General features: G+C 38.0%; 3 protein-coding genes across 6 annotated transcripts; 2 read left to right on the forward strand and 1 right to left on the reverse strand.

Moving 5' to 3' along the window:
• Positions 1 to 200: 200 nt before the first annotated feature.
• On the reverse strand, positions 201 to 10,287 carry LOC145467870 (uncharacterized). 3 transcript variants are annotated; one of them, XM_081451479.1, is made up of 12 exons: positions 10,211 to 10,287; positions 9,761 to 9,822; positions 9,119 to 9,172; positions 8,300 to 8,465; positions 7,964 to 8,079; positions 6,376 to 6,543; positions 5,420 to 5,760; positions 4,896 to 5,184; positions 3,892 to 4,027; positions 3,389 to 3,503; positions 2,132 to 2,216; positions 201 to 349 (listed from the first exon to the last, which is right to left on the reverse strand). In XM_081451479.1, the coding sequence occupies exons 2-12, from the start codon at positions 9,813 to 9,815 to the stop codon at positions 312 to 314; spliced, it is 1,563 nt and encodes a 520-aa protein (XP_081307605.1). In that variant the 5' UTR covers positions 9,816 to 9,822; positions 10,211 to 10,287; the 3' UTR covers positions 201 to 311. The 3 variants fall into 3 exon arrangements, with proteins under 3 accessions (XP_081307605.1, XP_081307606.1, XP_081307607.1); XM_081451480.1 differs by having other exon boundaries at positions 9,761 to 10,014; positions 10,211 to 10,244; XM_081451481.1 differs by lacking the exon at positions 10,211 to 10,287 and having other exon boundaries at positions 9,119 to 9,241; positions 9,761 to 9,828.
• A 1,099-nt stretch (positions 10,288 to 11,386) lies between these two features.
• Positions 11,387 to 13,571, forward strand: LOC145467871 (L-selectin-like). 2 transcript variants are annotated; one of them, XM_081451483.1, is made up of 3 exons: positions 11,387 to 11,464; positions 11,660 to 11,730; positions 12,889 to 13,571. In XM_081451483.1, the coding sequence occupies exons 2-3, from the start codon at positions 11,664 to 11,666 to the stop codon at positions 13,335 to 13,337; spliced, it is 516 nt and encodes a 171-aa protein (XP_081307609.1). In that variant the 5' UTR covers positions 11,387 to 11,464; positions 11,660 to 11,663; the 3' UTR covers positions 13,338 to 13,571. The 2 variants fall into 2 exon arrangements, with proteins under 2 accessions (XP_081307609.1, XP_081307608.1); XM_081451482.1 differs by having other exon boundaries at positions 11,451 to 11,730.
• A 668-nt stretch (positions 13,572 to 14,239) lies between these two features.
• LOC145468495 (uncharacterized) lies at positions 14,240 to 20,714 on the forward strand. The gene is made up of 2 exons (XM_081452233.1): positions 14,240 to 15,311; positions 18,144 to 20,714. The coding sequence occupies exon 2, from the start codon at positions 18,171 to 18,173 to the stop codon at positions 19,824 to 19,826; it is 1,656 nt and encodes a 551-aa protein (XP_081308359.1). The 5' UTR covers positions 14,240 to 15,311; positions 18,144 to 18,170; the 3' UTR covers positions 19,827 to 20,714.
• Positions 20,715 to 20,929: the final 215 nt, after the last annotated feature.

The following is a 20,929-nucleotide window of genomic DNA, read 5'->3' on the forward strand; positions in this document are numbered from 1 at the left end:
AAGGATTACTATATTTTTAGTAGCTTGCAGGTAAATTTAAATTTAAACTCCAATTTATGTTATACGGCATCAGCCAAGCCATTAAATTTCCTTGAGGTAGAAGAAAATTACAAAATCAGTTGGATTATAGAGATTACAAATAAAAATAAGACTTGAATTAGGATGAAACAACAATTTAATCTTTGAAGTACGGGATTATTATCATTATTTACTTTAATATTATCATTAATTATTTATTTATTCTTCGCTCATTCCGTTCTCGGCAATTTATGCACATGCTTGTTCGCACTTCATTCCCATTCCGCTGACCGCTACGTTTCAGACGGTGGATTAGACGCCCGTGCTCTAGCTGCAAAACAAGACGCAAAATTATATTATTTAAATACTTATACTTCTTTTTCTTGTAAATCTCAGTTCAGTTAATTCAATATCATTATATACATTGCCATTTCCGAAAGTATTATTGGTCAGTTCGGTTTACAGCCTTGAACCTTATTTCATAGAAGCTGGGAATATAACAAAGGTGAAGTTGGAAAAGGAGTAAACAACATCATTAGAGCATCTTGCTAATTTTAAGAAAAGCGTTTATTTTAACGGTGTCGAAGTTTATGTTAAACAACGTTGCGTTGAGGAGATTACAACAGTAGCTGGAAGAGCCTGATTTTATTCATTTATTTCTCCGCCTTTACCTTCATGCCACCTTTATTGACTTAAAGTGGATTAGATATGGGAATGATAAAAGAAATCTTCAAAATTAACCAGATGGTTTATTTTCTGCACAGTTAAAGATACTTAACGCTTGCAAGGGCACTACACAGCTTGCGATCTAAACAATCGTTAAATTAAATTAAATTAAATTAAGAACTTTATTAACGTGTCGAAGTCGTTAGCATAAAATGTATACTAATTGGGGACACCTAACTACGATTACTTATCTAATAATTAATAAAATATGAAATTCATGTACGTTTGTAAGTGTTTTAAAATATATATATAAACAGGGTCATGCAGTAAGATCAAGTGTTAGTTGTTACATAAAGAACAGTCTCTACAAGTACTGTCCAGCAGGCTTGTGAAATCAACCAATTTGATGCGCTTTTTGAAAGGGTGCAATGATTCAGAAGATCGAATAGATTTGTCGAGTTTGGACCAAATGACAGGGCCTAAGTAAGTCAGGCTATGTTTGCCATAGGCAACAGTCCGAAATCTGGGTATCATGGTGAAATCAGAATTTCTAAGGTAATACTGAGAATTGGTAAGAACAAATAATTCCGCAATGTAAGGAGGCGCTAGACCATTTTTGACTTTATACATTATGGTTGCAATGGCTTGCGATCGTCGCGTACAAAATAATTGATGTAGTATAATGTTCGCCAATTGGAATATATGCCTGAGTCGCGAGCGAGCTAGCATAACCAAGCTTCCTTAGCTTCAAGCCAGCTGTTCAGGCAGCTGTTATGAAAGTTCATTTAAGAACGTTTTGCATATCTTGAACAGCCTGCCAGCCATCCAGCCTGCCTGAAGACCACCTCGCTTCTCAATTACATAGGTCGGACATTAGCATGTCCTCCCAAAAATGCTTCAGTTTTTGCCATTACATGCTCAACATTTGGACAATTTGTATCACATTATAACAGCAAAAGGGTATTTGATAAATCATACCATCCTCTTATGTGAGACTTGACTAATCATCCCTACAGTTTTCGCTCTTTTTATCTCTTACAGTTGTATGGTTAAGTTAATATCTGACTATCACCGACATATCAAGAGCTGCAAACAAGACATAGTTTAGGAATATACCTCAACTATGGGAGGAGTAAGATATTTTTCAACCCTTTTTTTCGTTTTGAATGCTTTGCAGTTCAAACTGTAACTTCCTCTATGGCTGTCAGTATTATTTATGGAACTCCACAAACAATACCTTTCAAAAGATATATTGTATGGTGGTCTTTGTGTCTATAACTACTGTCTCACAAATATGTGGTATTCCTCACGGGGGTGAAAGGGTTAAGCGCATCTCACAGATTAGAGCGACAACTTCTGAAGCTGGTAAAGTGGGCCAATGGTCGGAAAAATGCTGACACGAGAGATATATTCTACTGTTAGAAAACATTTTTTAATTAGAACTTACCAGAATACCATTGACCAAGGGGCCAGGCGGGAATATCTTCATTGAAAACTGCGGTTACCGTTTGCCCTCCCTTTTTAATCTTTACCTGATACAAAAACAAAAAACGGTTATTCTTGACGTCCATTTCCTTGACGTTTTGGAAAACTAAGTAGAACAACATCAATGATACGTTCTAGTTTAGTTCAAGCGATGGGAATTGAAAGATGAGAGCGTGAGATAAAGAAAGAGTCATAGCCCGTGACCTCCCGGTTACCGGTCAAGCGCTCCAACCACTGAGTTACAGAGGAACTAATGGTCGGTGTGGCCATTCATTAGGGGAGAGGAGAGGGGGGGGGGGGGGCGTGTTATAACCGACACGAGTGCTGCCTGCATATGGTGTTAAGATCAGCAAGGTTAAAAAAGGATCCTGTCTGAGTGAAGATCAATAATAAAATATGGTAAATTTTGTGCTCAGTAAAAAAATGTGAAAGATGATATGTTATCATGCCGCTAGCAAGGACAAATAAAACATGTTATTTTTTTCTCAAGCATCTGAGCGGGCCGGAATCCTAATTCCTCGAATTTGATTGGCTAATCATACGCTCGTGACCGGTTCAGCTTTTTACGATACGGCCCACGGGCCGGATTTTTTCCCCGCTGCCTAAATTTCGCTCCTAAAAGTTAGCCGTAATCGTCAATCTTTTGCCTTTTTTACACATCCATCTAGGTTGTTTGTAGCTTGGCGCTGTAATGGCGCGTAATCCTGTGTTTCTCTCGCCGTAAAATTTGAGTCAATTTCAGTCGAGTTTACCTCTCTGATCGTAGCTGTATTTAGGAGAATTTCTGTGGAATACACTTAACGAATTTCCTCGCTTTCTGCTACTCAATTTACGGTAGAAAGGTATGATTTCAAGTGATTTTAAAAGCAACGACTGACAGAAATTGTTTTTGTAGTAAAACTTCAAACTTCGCACGAAATTTCACACCGTAAAAACAATTTTGGAGAACTTAACTGGTGAAATAAATGCAACTAACATTAAGTAGTTCGAAAAAACCAATTATCCAATTAACTGCAGGAAAAAAAATAAACATGTTATTTGCCGGCTTAGGGTCGGTCCGTATAATGAAAAACTGTGACCTCGGGCTTGAAAATGCTGCCCTCGACCTGCGGCCTCGGGCAGCATTTTTAAGACCTCGGTCACAGTTTTTCACTATACGGACCTCCCAGCCGGCAAATAACATATATGGAGTTTTCAACTAGAAATAATACCCTAATACCTTCTTAAGGCTCCACACACTATTTCCCTGGGTTTTTCTACTTGCTGATAGATGAACCCTCCTCACAGTTCCAACATCAAGATCGGAGAACTCGGCTTTAATCACGAACAGGTCTCTAACGAAAACAACCACAACAAAAACTATCAAAAATCGGTCAAAGAGTGCTTTGTAAATAACAATCAAATGCGTCATCCTTGATCTCCTAAAATTTTAAGTCCACGGATATTTCGTTTGTAACCACTTGCAACAAATTAGGACTCAATTGGACCCTTTTGAGAGAGAAGCAACACACGCTGGGGATTGGGAAAGAAAATGATCACTACTGAGAAAGGCCTGAGTTTTAGTGGTATATATATCTACGTGATGTATCAATTTTGGATAAGTTGTACCTATAAACAGATTTGGGTGTTACATACTCTATCCACATACTAAAAGCAGCATTTAAGCCAAATCTGTATATCGACATCAACAACAATTATTTTAACACCCTGGTCCTATCATACCCTTGCATTTCTGTTGTTGGCTCGGTCAAGGCGTGGTCTTCAGTTTGTTTGTCCCCCTGTCCTTGAATCCTAACTTTCAGATTGTACTCGTTGTTTACAAATGTCTCCTCGGTGAAAACTTCAATTGTGTATGTAACTGTTGAAATATTCAAAATGATTATGAATGTAGCAACCGCCACTGAAACTTGATAGACTACACAAGAATCTTTTCTAAAGTGAAACCCTGCATTACGGCCACCTCCTTAACACGCTCACCTTGATATGACAGCCACTTTATTCTAGGTCGGTCATTTTCTTATCTTCTTATTTAAAGAAACACTTTAATTAATACAGTCAACGCGTAAATATGGCCAGATTTTCGTGGCCCGTGTAGCCGGATTGATGGCATTCCATCCTATTTCGTTATAACTGGAATGGAAATTGGTTCCGTTGCACTGCTCACTTGCAGAGGAGTAAATATTTCACCCAAAGTTACCATTGCTGAGACAACAGCCAGAATATAACAGTGTTATTCTTTTGGCTTAAAGGACTATTGAGTTGAGTTACTGCTGATTCACAGGAGTTACGATTTTTAACGGCAAATATGCAATATGTCCTCGGTGATGTTTTCCTTTCAAAATGAATTATTTGGCAGGAATTTCTATTTTGGAAATGGTCAGATTGAAAACGAGTAAGGATACTGACGCATTTTTCTCGGAAAAACAAAGGGTTAAAATTTGGAATGTGGCGGTACAGCCATGCAAACGAAAAATTCGAAAGAGCACATTCTGCCCTCTTACCAAGCGAGAAAAAAGAACATCGCGCGTTGTTAAATAATAATTCAACTTCTGCACACCTTAGAACAATCCGTTAAAATTGTATCGAGAGCAGTCTACACATTAATTTTTATATCAAAGGTTCTGTCCTGGATTTTCTTCTGCTTTTCATAAAATAGTTTGTGTCATCTTGAGTAGTTTGTATTACGCTAATTAATTTACATGAATTAAAATAAAATTCAGTGTTACCCGGACAGGTTACAAATCGTTTCACCCGAGCTGCAAGGAGATCTGCGATGTTGTTAAGGTTGCTAGAAGTAAAATCCTCGTCTATGGCATCATTTGGTTCAGTTACGATGCCTTTTAGCTCCTGTATTCGTTCTGTGTTGTCATTGTTGGGAATAAGGGCTCCGACTATTTTAACCTTGTTATTGACTCTCAACAGTTTTGCAGCTTTCTCAAGCCTGAAGGTGTCCATAATGTTTCCACTCGCACCTCTTCCATGTTCCGCTTTGCCGTCTGAGAATATTACTAGAATCTTGACAGTTGTTGAAATTTAAAGGAAAAAAAAATGAGAGCCACGGTTAACCATTCGTGAATGACAGAATTTAATACTTGTGATCTGCTAACTCGTAGTGTTTGTACAAGGCAAAATGTCTCAAAATTTGTAACATTCTACCCTTAAATTTTTAATCCTGAATAGTATTCATGGCTATAATTGAATACCTTCAAATGGCCGTGCACATCGGGAAAGAAATAACAGTAAAAATCACCTTTGCTGTGTCGTCGCCTTTTCTGTCGTCTCGTCGATTTTGAAATTGTTTTAAGATCATTCTACTTAGGGCCCGTTTTAAAAGGTTTTTAGTACCACGACGTCCATGATTGTATTCTCTGTCCATATAACTGATTGTATCGGTTGCGCTGCCAAAACAACTCATTCGCCTCGATTTAGCGTACGTTGCCAGTGCAAAGGTGAAGTCAGTTGACTCACTACCTAGAAGAGTCAGCAGTCTTCGCACCACGGTTTTTATGTTTCCAACTGTCGCTGTGGAAATATCCTGACTGTCTTGAATAAGAACAACTACATCGGCTTTGGTATTGCAGAAATCACCATCTGCAATTAACAGCACTATACATTAACACAATAAGGAGCTCAGGACCCTGATGACCTCCATTTTGTATACAAAGTGTAGTGCAGATGACTGGGTGCACGAAAAAATACTGAACCAGTCTCAGTTTTCTGTAATGCTGATCAACCATGTGTGGCTTGAAATACATTTGCCTTTTTTAGTTCATCTATTTCCTAACTACTGAAGACAACAGTCTTATATCAAGACTATCAAGCATTGCCTATTTAACAATTATTCTACGAACGTGCATTGAATTCCAGGTGATAGACAGACAAAAACAAGCACAATCAAACAACAACGATGAAATGCCGCAATATCTACTCAGGCTCCCCCAACCTCTGGTCAGTTCTCTGCTAAATTGATAACTTTGTTCAGTTGTACTATAACAGTGTAAACTGTCGTTCGAGTGTATGAGACAACTAAAGATCAAAGTTCTCCAAGAGGGGATTGAAAAGTTTAATTAACCTTTTAGGAGAAGGTGGACGTTGCTTTGTTTAAACCGCGTTCACCAATAACTGAAGTGTCTGCTAAGAAATACAAAACAAACCATATCCCTAGAAATTTGAAGTTTTCATTTCAAGTTTCACAGAATCGTCCACCTGTTACTGCACATGATTTGTGTTGTGATGTTACCCATCCAACGTTATCGGAGCTGAACGCATCTTTGTAGTGCTTCATACACCGGACCATTTCCATGTCGCAGATACACACAGCATGTCTACACTTGTTCGCCTCCACATCACTTGAACGATATTCACTCACTGGAGCTACGAAAACAAGTCACCATTGGGCACTGACATAAAAAGGTAAAGTCTGCATACGAGCCAAGTGGCTCATCAGGCTGGAGCTTATCCCGGTTTCTGTAGCATGAAGCGACTATGTATATTTCTACTCCCCACTAAGTGGAATGCTAGTCCATCGCAGGGTTACCCCAGCATTAAGTTCACCGGTGCGCATTTATGCACTTGGGTGGAGAGAGGCACTGTGAGAGTACAGTGTCTTGCTCAAGAACACAGTACAATGTCCCCGGCCAGGGCTCGAACCCGGGCCGCTCGATCCAGAGACGAGCGCACTAACCATGAGGCCACTGCGCCTCCCCTTTGGGCACTGGGATACAAGTGACAATCTATGAAGCTATTGCATGCGCACTTTTTGGGGGCTTTATAATGTAAGAAGGCTGTAATTTACTTTAAAAGAAAATGCTTTTATACACGTAAACAAGCATTTTTAGTTAGGAAACATTTCTTCTGTCACCATTTTTCATGATTCCTAAATAATGATCAGGAATACCCTGCTATGTATCATCTGTACATAACAGATATCCCGGCTATGATATACCTAGTTTGTTAAGATTCCTCTGAAATCTTGCTAAACGCTGCATAATCACAGTTTATCAGCCAACATAAAACTACGTGCAATTGACACCTTACTAAATTAATCAGCTGAATTTCTTGGCTCATTCATAGAGGAGAGGGCTCGACTTTGGAAATACCTAATTTTAATCTTAAATTTAAAAGAACTCTTTCTCTTATTTATTAACTAAGTTATGGAACAGTTTGCCCTCTCAGGTACGTCTTTCAAGTGATGTAAATGACTTCATAAGTAAATTGCAAGATTGGAGCTTCTGTGGTACGATTGTAGAACGTGTCTTTTAGCTTCTCTGTCACGTTTCACGTAATCTTATAGTTGTTTACTTTTTTTTGTAGGGCTTAGCAAATTACATATTATGTATTTATTGCTAATTTTCATATCTCTATTAAGTTGTTTTAAAATAGAATAACATTATTGGCTAAAATATAATAATAACTATAGCTGTAATTACTATAGTTCTCATTTATACACTTTCTAATTTTGAGCGAGTTATTAGCTACTCGACGAAACTTGTTAAAATAAATGATTGATTGATTGATTTATTCTTGAGGAATATTGTCTAATTTTAGAAAACCCGCGCGATGTTGTAGGATAACCGTTAATCATAAGATTTTAGAAGTGCACTGAACTGTGGCTGGATACTATAGTAATCTTTCCCATTCTATATTGTTTAGATCACATCTCATAACTAGCATTCATGATTGTTTAAATATAATTATATTGTTGTTGGCTTCAACGACAACTCAAAAGGATAACTTAAAATACTTTCTACAGTTTCAAGTAACAATATTCTGCACAAAATATCAATAAACTTACAACATCTGTAGGTATTCGTATCGTACTTGAAGTTTCTGTTCATGTTATCTAGATTACCACCACACTTGTCATTGTCTCGGAGTTCGTTCTCACAAAAATCATGGACTTTGCAACAGCTAATTACAAAAAGATGCAAAATTAACGATGAAAAAGAAAAAGATGGACGGGCAAAATGGAGAAGACAAGGTTAAGAAGGTAAAGAATAAAAGAATGAAAAAAGCAAACATAGAAAAAGAAACAGAAAGAAAAGAAACAACTCGCTAGCTTTTCTTAGACCACTTGGGTAGAGAGCAAGCCAATCTCAATGTAATTAATATGGTAGATTTATATACGTACTAATCAAAGTTATCCACGACTTCTCCTTGTCCTCGTGGACCACACCAGCAACCGTAGTTGTAAACACCAAGAACATCAGTGTCACTGAGACCTGTCACTCTTTGTACCAAATTTTTCACTAGAATTAATCTTGGTGTTAATACGGCGGACCTCTCTCCTTTGTCTTCTGAAAAATAATTTTTAAAAATGTATTGCTATTTAACTAGATATATCTTGTTGTGTTTGTCCTTTATTAGGTGACGGCTCTTTTGTGATATCGACCATTTGACTCTTTCAAAAAAAAAGTGACGTCATACATTATATAATTCGGAATCCATCTAAATATTTCTCAGTAGCAGTTAAGCGGTATTTCAGTTTTGTATCTCAATTTTGCCGTTTTTCTACCTAAAGGAACTACAATTAAAGTAATCAAAAAAGCAACTTAAAATATCTTGACGTTGTTAAGGTGTGAAGAAGTTACCCGAGTTCTGCAAATGACAGATTTTTACTTATATGAGGTAATGACCCATTTTTTCTATTTTGAAATTCGCTAAATCTTTATTTACAGACGAATTTAATGATCTTCAGTTGCTACAGAAACGTAAAGATACTGTTATAAGCCATAATCTTAACAAAAATTTATACTTAGTATAGACGAGCATCTCAGTACGTTAAAAATGTGGCCCAGAAGATTTGTCCGCCAACCCTGCCTTTTGAACAGGAAGAAATATACTGGCTATTTTCAGATCTTTTGTAGATCCTACGTGGGCAGCGTTTATCGTACGCGGTCCCTTGCAGTTTCTGGTTTCTATTTTATACGTACAAATGAACAATAATCACCTGCTGTCAAATCTGTATCATTTAGTCGATCATGCAGTATTGATGATGCTCGGCCTGTTAAAAAAACGTACCGATGATAAATATTTTCTAACTCCATCGACTTCTCACAACTTCAACTACACCCTAAGTATAGGCAGAAAACTTTCTTTTAGGTAATCAATTCCTTCAATCGGTATGGCTTTTTCGTTTATTTTAGAAGCTGTTGATAAGTTCATCTTTAGACTGGAGGGGTCTCACCAAGAATTGTAACTTCCGAGTTTTAGCAATCAAGATAATCTACTCAAATCTAATGGAAAGATAGTAATGAATGTTGCAACTACGTTAATCATTTGCGCCCAACAGAAAAATTATTCTGATCAGAAAAGTTTGATGTCCATGACTTCATTATGCTGCAGTGCCAATACAAAATCCAAAGTAGCGAATTGATAACAATATGATAGATAAATAAATAGTTTTAAGATGTGACAATAACGGGAATAGCGTATGCTAGGGCTAAAATGAGAAACAAACATTGCAAATCAATTCTTAACTTTTTCACTTATGTTCTTGATGCTGACATATTTCAATAAGATTTCTAAAAGCTGTTATATGTAATCTTTAAGCAGGGAAATTAAAGTAATTAAAGTTATATAATCTTATTACCAAAACTCAAAACCACGAGAAGCATTGCACATCCCACAGTGGAGACAATCTTCATTTCTGCGCTGTGTGAAGAAGATATGATGCGCAATTAGTGGCGTACACTTGAGATAGTGCTGTCAGTGGATTTCTGACTCGAGAAATTTAGTCCACACCGCTTAATCACTACTTGTACAGGACATTTCTCTGATTTGCCTTGCCATCACAAAATATCTCCTGCCTCAAATTCTTAACTGAAAGGTTCAATCTCTGCAGCTCTAGAAAAATGAAACAGATAATAATAATAAAAAGGACACAACTCGGTTTTCCTTTACAGTCTGCTCTTTTTAGTGGATGAAGTATTGATATATGAAAAGGATAAATATTATCTTAATTTTCTAGAGAGGCGCGTAAATGCACCGAAAAAAATGGAACAAAACAAGACGGTATCAATTTGTGAAAGAATCTGCTTACTTCTGACTTAAAACAGACGAATTAATCTGTTTACTGCGGTCTTTTGCTTGGAAAGGAGTTCTTCAGTTGCTCGTGAGCTCATATAGTTAATTAACGCCAGTTCATAGTCACAATACATAATATTAGGTAATTGTAAAAGACAACCTGAAGTTTAAATTTTTAACGATGTGCAGAGCAAATAGATAACTTAAACACAAGATTCAACCTGCAAATCAAAGCAGGGGGGAACATATGTTAGGGACCTAGGTTATTCTCCAATGTTTTCATGCGTTTTGATTATCGAAGATGAAAACTTCAGCTTGTTTAGCTTTGGAAAACCCTACCAGTGGAAAAAAATTGTCCGGATATTAATCTCTCTGAAACGTGAGTCACCAATTATTTACATAATCAATTGTTGAAGTAATATACCAAACACGAAAGAGATTGGTAAGATTTCCTGATAGGAAGCAGTTACGCGCGACAGGGTGAGCTAAATCACATTTTTTAATACGAAAAGACAGTTGAAAAGGCAACCATGCTGAGATTTTTGACGGTGGAAGAGTCAGGTAAACTTAAAAGAAAACGGAAATAAAAATCGCAAAAATCTCTGCCTGTTTAGGATTTCCTTTGTTTAAACGAAAGGCACTAATTATCGATAACATCGAGAAACGTTCTAAGAATAATATATAGCACTATTCGTTCAAATACATGTAGCTTTTAAGAAATCACTGACAATTATTATTATTACTTCTTTCATACAGCAAAGTTGACGATTTGAGAAATGAATGAATTTCATACAACCTAGATGGCGATTTGTTTAGACTCATACTTCCATTTTTTTTTAGCCTCTCAAAAAAATCACCACCTGTTGAAATCACGGAATTGCATATTACTGTTGATCACGGAATGCCAATAAAATTTTAGCGTGAATGGATCGTGACGACGAAACCAAACGAGTCATTTCTTTTTTTACAAATGAGGTATTATCTAAGTGAAATCAATTAAAAGGATTGTCATTTTAAAAGATTTATATAAACGGCTTTTCCTCTAACAGAATATTAGCTTCAGTGGTTTATCTCAGGAGACGGCGTGAAAACTGACATTAACCTGGTAAAGGGTACTGTGCAAGACCTGTAAACAATCATACCACAAGACTCATGAACCAAAAAGAGAGACATCTTCTTGCATACCTTTGCCTACGGTTTGAATATTTGTTGAGTTCATTACAGTTTTTTTCCAATCTAAACATCAAGGGACAACGCTTAATCCTCCAAAGTAGGTTAACAAAAACATGTGTTCAGCCTGGTTGCTTTGCTCTCGGTGTCTAGTGAAATGTCTTGATAGCGTGATCTAGAAAGAGGAACTAGAATTCGTGCAGAAACTCGAGGATAGGGATAACACTCTGGTAAAAACATTTTTATCCTTTTGATTTAATCACTCACGTCTTATTTCTTACTTGATCGTTTTCAGGTTGATGATGAAGTCTATGGCTCCCTTCATGATCATTGCTAAGTTGTTCGTTATTTCCCAAATATCAAAAGGTTGGACTTAACTCTTGAGCTTTTTACTGAGAATTTCGATTAATAGGGGCTCAGCTAGCTGTATGTATTAAGTGCAGCCATTGCATACGTAGTGATCATTTTGGGGGATTGTCATTCTTTTGGGTTGAAGTGCGAGTTTCGGATTTGTGTTTAATTGTTACTATTTTATGGTCTGAGCTTGTGCTCGGGCTTGTCTACATAGCATTCCGGTACTGCTTGAATCTTTCTGTTTTTCGTGAAAACCGCTTGATTGCTAATGATAACACTATGCATTCATGTTCTAAATCCTTGTTACAGTCAGTGTAGATCCTTCTCCAGTATGTAATACTGTTACTGATTATGGTTTTCTTAGAAACTAAGGAATATTACTTCTAATTAAATCTAACTCTTTCTTAACAATTCGGGCTCGAACAAGCTGTCAAAGTTTTGGGAAATCATGAATTTCATAATTTGGAATTGTATTGCATTGCAAGTATTCTGCCACCACAAACAGAACAAATAATGCAATGACTTAAGAATTCGGGAATTAATAAAAACTTTTACTTGTAAAACCAATGGTAAAATTCTTCAAGCGAAAGCTTGGCGTGTGTATCGAGCACTTTTACTCTCTAAAATTGACAAACAACTGCAAACTTTTGACCATAATAGCACTGACTTAAATTCAAACGACTTTCATGTTTTGAAATATCGAATACAAAGTACAAACCTTGTTCAATATGAACTAGCATGTCGATAGACAGACATATCATAACCATGGGGGTGTGACAATTTCATCAAAAGAGTGTTTGGCCCCAAAAGGGCACTAGTGCTGTATCCGCCTGACTTCAAGATCCGCAGCCAAAGGAACAATTTAGACACCTACCATTTAGCGGCTGATTCTTCGTGAACATTTTGAAGAATTCCCCGTATTTCTTGGTCAAATTGCGGTTAAAATATATTAGTAATTGCAAGAAAATTGCGTTCGCTGGAACTTGGGAGGTCAGAGGAGCTTTTGGTTTGTTTGTCGAGGCTTTTTTGCTTTTTTTGTTGCGTTTCTAACCTAATTTGGTCGATTTGTGTTTTATTAGTCAAGTGTATACATGACTAATTTCAAGCACAATATTGAGCGGTAGAGTTTTGCTGATTTTTCTCATATGACTATGCGGTTAAACGTTTCAGCTGTAGAAAGTTCAACTAGCGGCAGCGCGGTGAACGACTGCTATACTTTCCATGACGTTGACAGCACATGGAACGAGGCCCGTAAGGCTTGCCGCGAAATGGGAGCTCACTTAGTTACCATGGAAACCACAGACGAGTGGAAGAAAGTGAAAGGCTTTCTCGCAGATAAAGTGACTGAGACCGGTAGTTACACTCACTATTACATTGGACTCCGTAAAGAAAGTGGAACGTGGAAATGGACCGAGGCAGGATCGCCTGGTGTCACTGTGACAACAGATGACAGCCGCTGGCAGACAGGCGAGCCTTCTGATGATTCAAGGGAACTTTGTGGCGAAATCTGGTATCCCAGTTCAGGGACCCAAGGGCATTTTAATAATATCATGTGCGATGACAAAGATGCTGGTCAAGGAATTACGTCAACACGTGGATACATCTGTGAAAATTATTGAAGCTTAATTCTAAACCAAAATTAACTGTAAGTTGATGGCGCACCATGTGTAGAAAAGTTGCTCTTTGATACGTTATGGGAACAGGTCGAAATAGGTCGAAATAAGTAATTTAATATCATCATGGGGTGTAATTACTAAAAAAACGCGAGAAGCCGTTTTAAATTCGTTAGATAACGAGGTTCAGTTTCTTTGTGTGTTCTAGTTCACCAATGAGCGGTCAATAAATAAAGACATGATCACCAAAGCATATCTGACTTAACTATGACAAGAAGCAGAGCAGGAAAACAAAGATAAGTACATTTAACAAATTGACGTTAGTATTTTACAATAATAAATTGTCAAATTGTCCGCTCTCGCTCGTTGGCACATCGTATAAATTATGAATTCATGTGTCTGTCCCCTTATTGAAAATGAAAATTAGCCAATGAGCACGCGAGAATTTCTGTAGTTATCGTAAAATCGGATTTCGAAGTAATAGGGTGGAAGAGTCGACAAATGACTCTCAAAAGAGTTTACGAGCGCGTTTACACGCACTAATTTTGGCTCAAACGGCTTTTTTAAGCAGGATAAAATAGTTTAGTAGACCCTCTACGCTGAAACCACTCTTACTATGATCCCTGCGCGTACATTTACTCACCGAGATACAGGTAAACTATTAACCCTAACCAAAAAACAACAGTTGCAATTGATTTGTAGTTTAGGTGGCACTGATTCGCTGTTATTCTTTACAGTGTATTGCTTGGTCGTTTGTGTCAATTCTGCCGCACTCTCGAAAATATTTTCCCGACCTTTTATGTTTGATGAGTGTGAGCTATTTTCCGTTATAGAAAGGCTATAAAATATTACCACGTTAATTTATATGCAAGATTGATTACATGCAAAATTGTCTCGCAATAAGGGCCGTAGCCAGAAACAAATTATGACTGAGGCAATGTCCATGACTAAATTCTATTCCCAGGTATCTAGCAGTGTTTTTCTTTAATTCTTCGAAAAAGAAACAACAGAAAAGAAAGAAATGACTGTGGCAAGTGCCTCGGTATGCCTTATACTGGTTACGACCCTAGCAATTGGTTTACAACTGATCTTTCGTTTTGCCCTTTTAACGTGGAAGCCGAGGTTAACAGAATTCATTTCTGATGCCTTGTGATTTCGCACCTTAAATCGCGCACGCCCTTCCAATGCCTACCTAGCATAAAATGGCTCTTATCGGACAAACGTTCAGCCGATAATAATATAAATGAAGCTATCTCGAGCGAAAGTATAATATCTCTTAGAGCAGCACACTTTATTCTACCGTGACAGGCAATTATAGAATTGAGTTGGTGCTTTCCAGCTGAGAGCAACACGTCAAAAATGTTCTAGAACCGTTCAGAAAAGGTCTTCTTTAGTTCACATAAATGTGCTGCACAATCCACGCCTACATTCCATAACTCAGTGAAAGCGATGAATCTTCTGGTAGGAAAAGAGGAAGATTTAACTTGAGCAAGAACGCGGAATCCAACATGCAGATAACCGCAAAAGTTAAGTGATGTATTTCAGAGCATATTTCTTTTGTATATAAGTACCACGATTAAAAGCCACTTAAATAACATATTCTGGATTTTGCCTATTGTTCACAGTCGTGGGTTTTGGATATGCATGTAACGCCCCGGGGGTACTCCGTTATATGGGCTATATGGGGTAGGGTTTATTTTATGTTGCTATACCGAGCTAACGAGACCCAGCCGGGTCGAAACAGCTCTCCACGGTTGGAATTCTTGGCCTTCCGTTTGGACTCTATCATGTCGCGTTACGTTTTCTACGTAGTAATCAGCCTTGCGTCATTGTTATTCCACAAAAATAACGCCCACACACAGAAAGCTAATTTTGGGCATGTCTTGCTGTTCTTTGTTATAAAAGGCCTCATCTTTTCTTTGCCCGTCACTCATTCCAAGGCGTCTCGTCGTGACTGAGTTCATCGGTGAAGTTTGCGAGGTGAGTAATAGCGCTACTTTGCACCTCGTTAATATGACGGCAGGATATCTATGCAGCAACCTGCCATCATCACATTTTGTCAATGTAAGCTTATGTTTCATGTAAGTCAAATCCGTCAAAATATTAGCTTGAATCATTGTGAATCATCATTACTACTGAATGTTTGGAAAACTACACACTCTAGTTATTGGGATCGATAGTTCACGCTGCTTGCGTATTGCTTAATAACAGACTTACCGCTTTGGCTTTTCATTTGAGAACTAAAATAATTCAGTACATTCCGATACATCATAATCAGCCTCCTGGCGAAGAGTATGATTTTTACACAGTAGTGCAAGAAAGTTATAATAAACATAACAATGGATATTTCTATAGCGCCTATCTAGATCTGTTCTAAGCGTTTTGCAAAAGCAAAAGAGCTAAAAAGAAAGTTCTAGGAGACACAAAGACAGGGTTCAATGATAAAAAGAAAATAAATTAAAAATTCTTTTTAGCTAAAATAGTAATTTTTAAAAAGATACACCTTCAGTTTACGTTTAAATATACTTGGATTATCGCATGAACGTATATCATGGGTACTTTCTTCCAAAGTTCAGGAACTAAGACAGAAAAAGCTCTGGATCCACAGGTCTTTAGGTTAAAGTTAACAGGGTTAAGACGAAGTGTGGATGATGAGCGGAGTATTCTTAGTCTAGACGATGAGGATCGAGTTATCAGTTCTTGAATTTAGGTAGGAGACTGCAGATGGAGTGTCCTGTAGGTGAGAAGTAGAATGTTGAATTTGATTCGTTCAGAAATAGGAAGCCAGTGAAGATCGAGGAGGATGGGGGTGGTGTGATCGTACTTACGGGAACGTGTGATCAGTCGAACAGCAGCATTCTGTACAGATTTGAGCTTTCTGATGACGTACTTAGGGACATTATACAATAGAGAATAGCAGTTGTCGAGTTTGGAGGATACAAATGCGTGAACGAGGGTCTCGGTTGTTCTCGAAGATAGAAATTTTCTTCCACGGGAAATGGTGCGAAGTTGAAAAAAGCTGATTTGCAGAAGTAGTTGACTTGAGTACGGTCTAAATTATAAAGCCAATGAAATAGCAACTTATTTATCTTTTTGCCCTTTTAAAGCAAAGAGTATGATGATTATTTTTGATGTAGAAGTAGAAGAAAGTAAAGTCTTACGAAGCCAAGTGAAAGAAAACTGATGATTTTCATTTGCTGTTTGTTTTACCACCGCGTAAGCTGCGGGTCACTGGTCACGGATCGCTTCAGCCGCTGTAAAGAGAAACTGACTGGATATGCTTAGACAAGACATTGTACTGTCTTGGTAGTTACAGAGATACTTAGTAGTAGTAATATTAGAACAAGTGTTTATTAAACAACTCAATCTGCTGCACAACCTTCTGCGACATTCCACGCAACAGATAAATCTACTGGCACCGAAACAGGAAAAGTTACTCGAGCCAGAACGGAATAAAACGTGTACTGAGATAATCAGCAAGCTTAATTGTTTTTAGTTCAGAGCATATTTCTTTTGTACGTACCCTGATTAAACACCACTTACGCCCGCGCACATTTCCGTTCTTAATAATATCATTGGGAGCGTCTGTCGCCTTTTGTGTTGTAAAAAGTCGTACCCAAGCTTGCTTGTCAATCATTCGAAGCTTCCCGTCGTCAGTTTATCGGTGAAAGTTTGCAGGGGCACACAAAATGTTCAAGAAGGAGAGAAATAACATTACTTTAGGGATATACGACGAGCACTGACTCTGTTGACTTTTGTGAAATGTAAATTTGACTAATTGACTTTAAGTGTTCAGAAACGAGCAAAATTTGGCGTGATAAGCGATCCTAGTTTTTTATGGTTAAATTGTTCTCTACAATAATTGTGCGATAGTTAGAAGACCATTTCTGGTAAAAGGGTTGTTTGTAAAGAAAGTCAACTTTGAAGTAAACGTCATCAACAGCAGTGAAGTCTTGTGATTTGAAAGAGATTATTTTTAAGAAGTCTAGTAACAATACAACCACTTTGCCGGTGTTAAATCAAGCAAGGATAATTTCAAAACAACGCTTAATTTATATACTGAACGAAATGTTGTGTTAATAGCAGTTGGTAAATACTTTGTTTTATGTGTGTACTTTGGGTTTCCTGTGAACAATTTCGGCCTGAGCGAATTTATCCGAACTTTAACCCCAGCTTGATGTAAATGGGCCTTAAAATTGAATCACGGCGAAATAACAGTAATGTGCCTATTAATACCACCTGTCGGCGAAACATCCACATCTTAAAGAATTCCAACTATGTTAAGGCCAGGCCTGCGGGGAGTGAGCTAATTTTTAGTTCTCACCAATTTAAATTGGTATTCTTTAAATGCAATTAGACAATTTTCCCAGCTAGTGGTTTCTTCCATAACTTTATGTTTTTGTTTTAGCGGCTGTCTGCCTTGTTGGAATAGCACGTATTCGCTACCTTGACTAATTTACTTTTGTTCTGATAGGTTATTGAGTAGTATATTTATACTCATTGAAACCCCCACGTCTCCCTCAAACAATGATCAGTTGACTGATTAGAATCGACATTAATTGATCTAAAGAAGGCAATAAGTCTGAGACGCACCACTGAACAAGTCAGTGTACAAGCAGTAACTGCCTCGGTCACAAATGAAGGTGACACCTTTATACCATTCTGTGTTGCAGCTATCACTATTAAAATGTTAACTGCATGATTGAAACTTCATCAATCTGTAACAGTCAGTGTTATCGACAAATTAAATTGTAGGTTATTACAGTCTGTGTCATTCTGTAATAGATTGTTCTTCTTACTTTTATTACATAGGAAGTTCACCCGTCGCCAGATTCCAATATGAAGCGTATGTCCGAAGGCTGTGAGACTCCTAATTTTGGCAGGTTCTATTCGCAGCTCATAGAGTTTTCTAAAGCAACGGAAGACAAACCAGATTTCCAAAAGAGCTTCGACAATATCAATGGTTGGGTGAATGAGCAGAAGGAAAAGAAAGGAGAAGACAAGATCCAGAAAGTTGGCGAAGCATTGAGGACCACTGTGAATGCACTAGAAAAGCTCAAAACAGGTGACCCTTATGACGTAACGTGTGGTACCTTGGAGATCATTTCAAGCATTGCGACAGTTGCTGGGGGACCTTTTGGGGTGGCATTTTCAGCGTTGTGCAGCATTGCAGGAGCTATCGTCTCATCAAATAAGCCAGCCAAACCAAGCGTGGTGGAACAGCTAGCTCAAGTGGTCCACAGTGAGTTAAATAACTTCTTCGACAAACTGCAGGGTGCAGAGCTGAGCGGTCTGGAGGGTCGTGTTAAGCGCCAAAAAACTCGCCTTCGGGAGATGAAGGGAAAGGAAGAACTGGACGACGAGAATCTGTGGAACGATTATGATCACTTTATGGGCCAGCTTCAATACAGAGTCAACTTGCCACTCCAATTCAAGTACGGACCGAACCTAGAGCAAGATCCTGACTTTGCAGATTTCGTGAGGGCTGTGGTGACGTACTGTAGGGCTTATACCTGCTTTATGGCGCTTCTAACAGTGGCGAGAGCAAAATTTCAGGAGGTTGGCGACAGCAGCGACAAGATCGACGCTATCAATCGAATTATCAACCATCGACAAACAAACATCAAGGAAACGTTGACTTTCTTGTCAGATAAAAGGTACCTGAAGTTCATCGGGCGGCTTCCATCAGAGGGAGGAAAGTTGACGAAAATTCTTCTCTTGGCTCGAAACCCAACAGCAAAACAAGTCGTCGAATCAGTTAGAGGTTCCCTGGGTCTTACCAAAATGGCTAACTCGGTTGAAGTGGAAAAAGCGGTCGGAAAAGTGTCGCGCCAGACAGTGAAACTGAAGTTTAATGGAGAGATGTTTGGCCAAGGACTTCGTGGTGTCTTAGCAGCCTTTGACGCTATCGGCATCTTTATGGTTGGTTCGGCGACCACGGTGCTATTTATCAACGAGACTGATTATCCCATGAGGATTGTATCGGGGACCGTTGGTTGGCCAAAAGGAAACCTGGAGTTCGTGGAAGACGTCAAGCCTCATTCGTACTATTCCAAAGTAATTTGGAGCTTCACTGGTACGTTCTCCACCGGTGGGTATATCAAGATCGCCAACAATGGAAAGCTGAGCTCTGCCCCTGCTGATGACGACCCCAATGAAACTGACGTCAGAGTAATCGAGTTTGCCTTGTCTTCCCCATATGTGGCTCCTGTTAAAATAAACATCCAAGACAAGACGGACTGTGGACGAAGTAAAGGAAAGGACACCTACGACAAGATGGCTGACGACAAAGGAAAGACATTGTATTGGAAAAAGGGTAAAGAGCATCATCTGGCCAGAGCAGAAGTATTACGCACCACGCCAGAACAATTCCTAGATTGGTTCAGGTTAAGAAAATTTAATATTGTTCCTTATACTTCCAAAGCAAAGGGCACCTGGTGCTTTATTGTTCAAAATTTTGATCCTGACCAGGATCTGGAAGAAGAAGAAGAGTGAATGAACTGTTAAGAGCTAGAAATGAACAGCCAAGAGGAGAAAGATTGATAGTGGTTAGTTTCTCTTTTGACTGAACAATTCTTTATTCTTTTGTTTACTTCTTAGTGTGTAATCGAAGGAGGAAATTTTTCCCTGTATTATTGCAATGGTTGATGGTAGCGTTCTATAAAGAAAGCAAATGTTAATGAAATCTTAAAAAATATCCCGCCGTCTTTCCGAACAGCGGCTGCTAATCCAGCCAATCCCTCATCCCTCAGTAATTCTTCCAAGCATTCTCTAATTCATGAAGAGGCAATTTTCAATTTTGATCCTACATGCTCTCTGTAGGGCTATAGTATGCGAGTATAAAACTTAAAAGAAGAAATAGGTTGTTTGTTTTGTCCGCGTTCGACTGCGCGAGTTAGTCTGCTTCAGTTTTGGTTGTATCTTTTAGCTAGTCTTTTATTAGTACTAAGCATTTTTTTACATTTGTTCAAACGTATTCTCAAAATGTTCTTAGTTGTTTCTACTCGAATAACTATTGTGATAGTATGTTACGAGAGATCTAGATTTACTTGTGAGTTTACAGACGTCTTATGTAGGCAAGAATTCTACTTTGGCCTATATAGTCCTGCGTCAGTATTTTAAGTGTGTTTTTTTTTTTCTAATATATATATACTCGAGTGCATTAATTAAGTAAGGTTTTCATAGAAATAATTATATTCACGAACTAAGTGTGTTTTTCTTCAAAATATCTATCCTCAAGTGCATAAAGTAAGGTTTTAATAAATGTAATATTAAGTATAAAACTTAAAAGAAGAAATAGGTTGTTTGTTTTGTGCGCGTTCGACTGCGCGAGTTAGTCTGCTTCAGTTTTGGTTGTATCTTTTAGCTAGTCTTTTATTAGTACTAAGCAAAATATCTATCCTCAAGTGCATAAAGTAAGGTTTTAATAGATGTAATATTAAGTGCGTTTGTCTTCGAAATATCTATCCTCGGCTGTATCAAGTAAGGTTTTCATCAAGACATCTACGCCCGCCTGGAACAAGTTCAAAAAGTGTTCTCAAAAGACATCTTTTTCCTTGTGTGTATTAAACGTGTCCTCGAAGACATTTGATCCTCGC

This window comes from Orbicella franksi, chromosome 14, assembly GCF_964199315.1.
Source record: "Orbicella franksi chromosome 14, jaOrbFran1.1, whole genome shotgun sequence".
In the NCBI taxonomy this organism is placed as follows: Eukaryota; Metazoa; Cnidaria; class Anthozoa; order Scleractinia; family Merulinidae; genus Orbicella; species Orbicella franksi.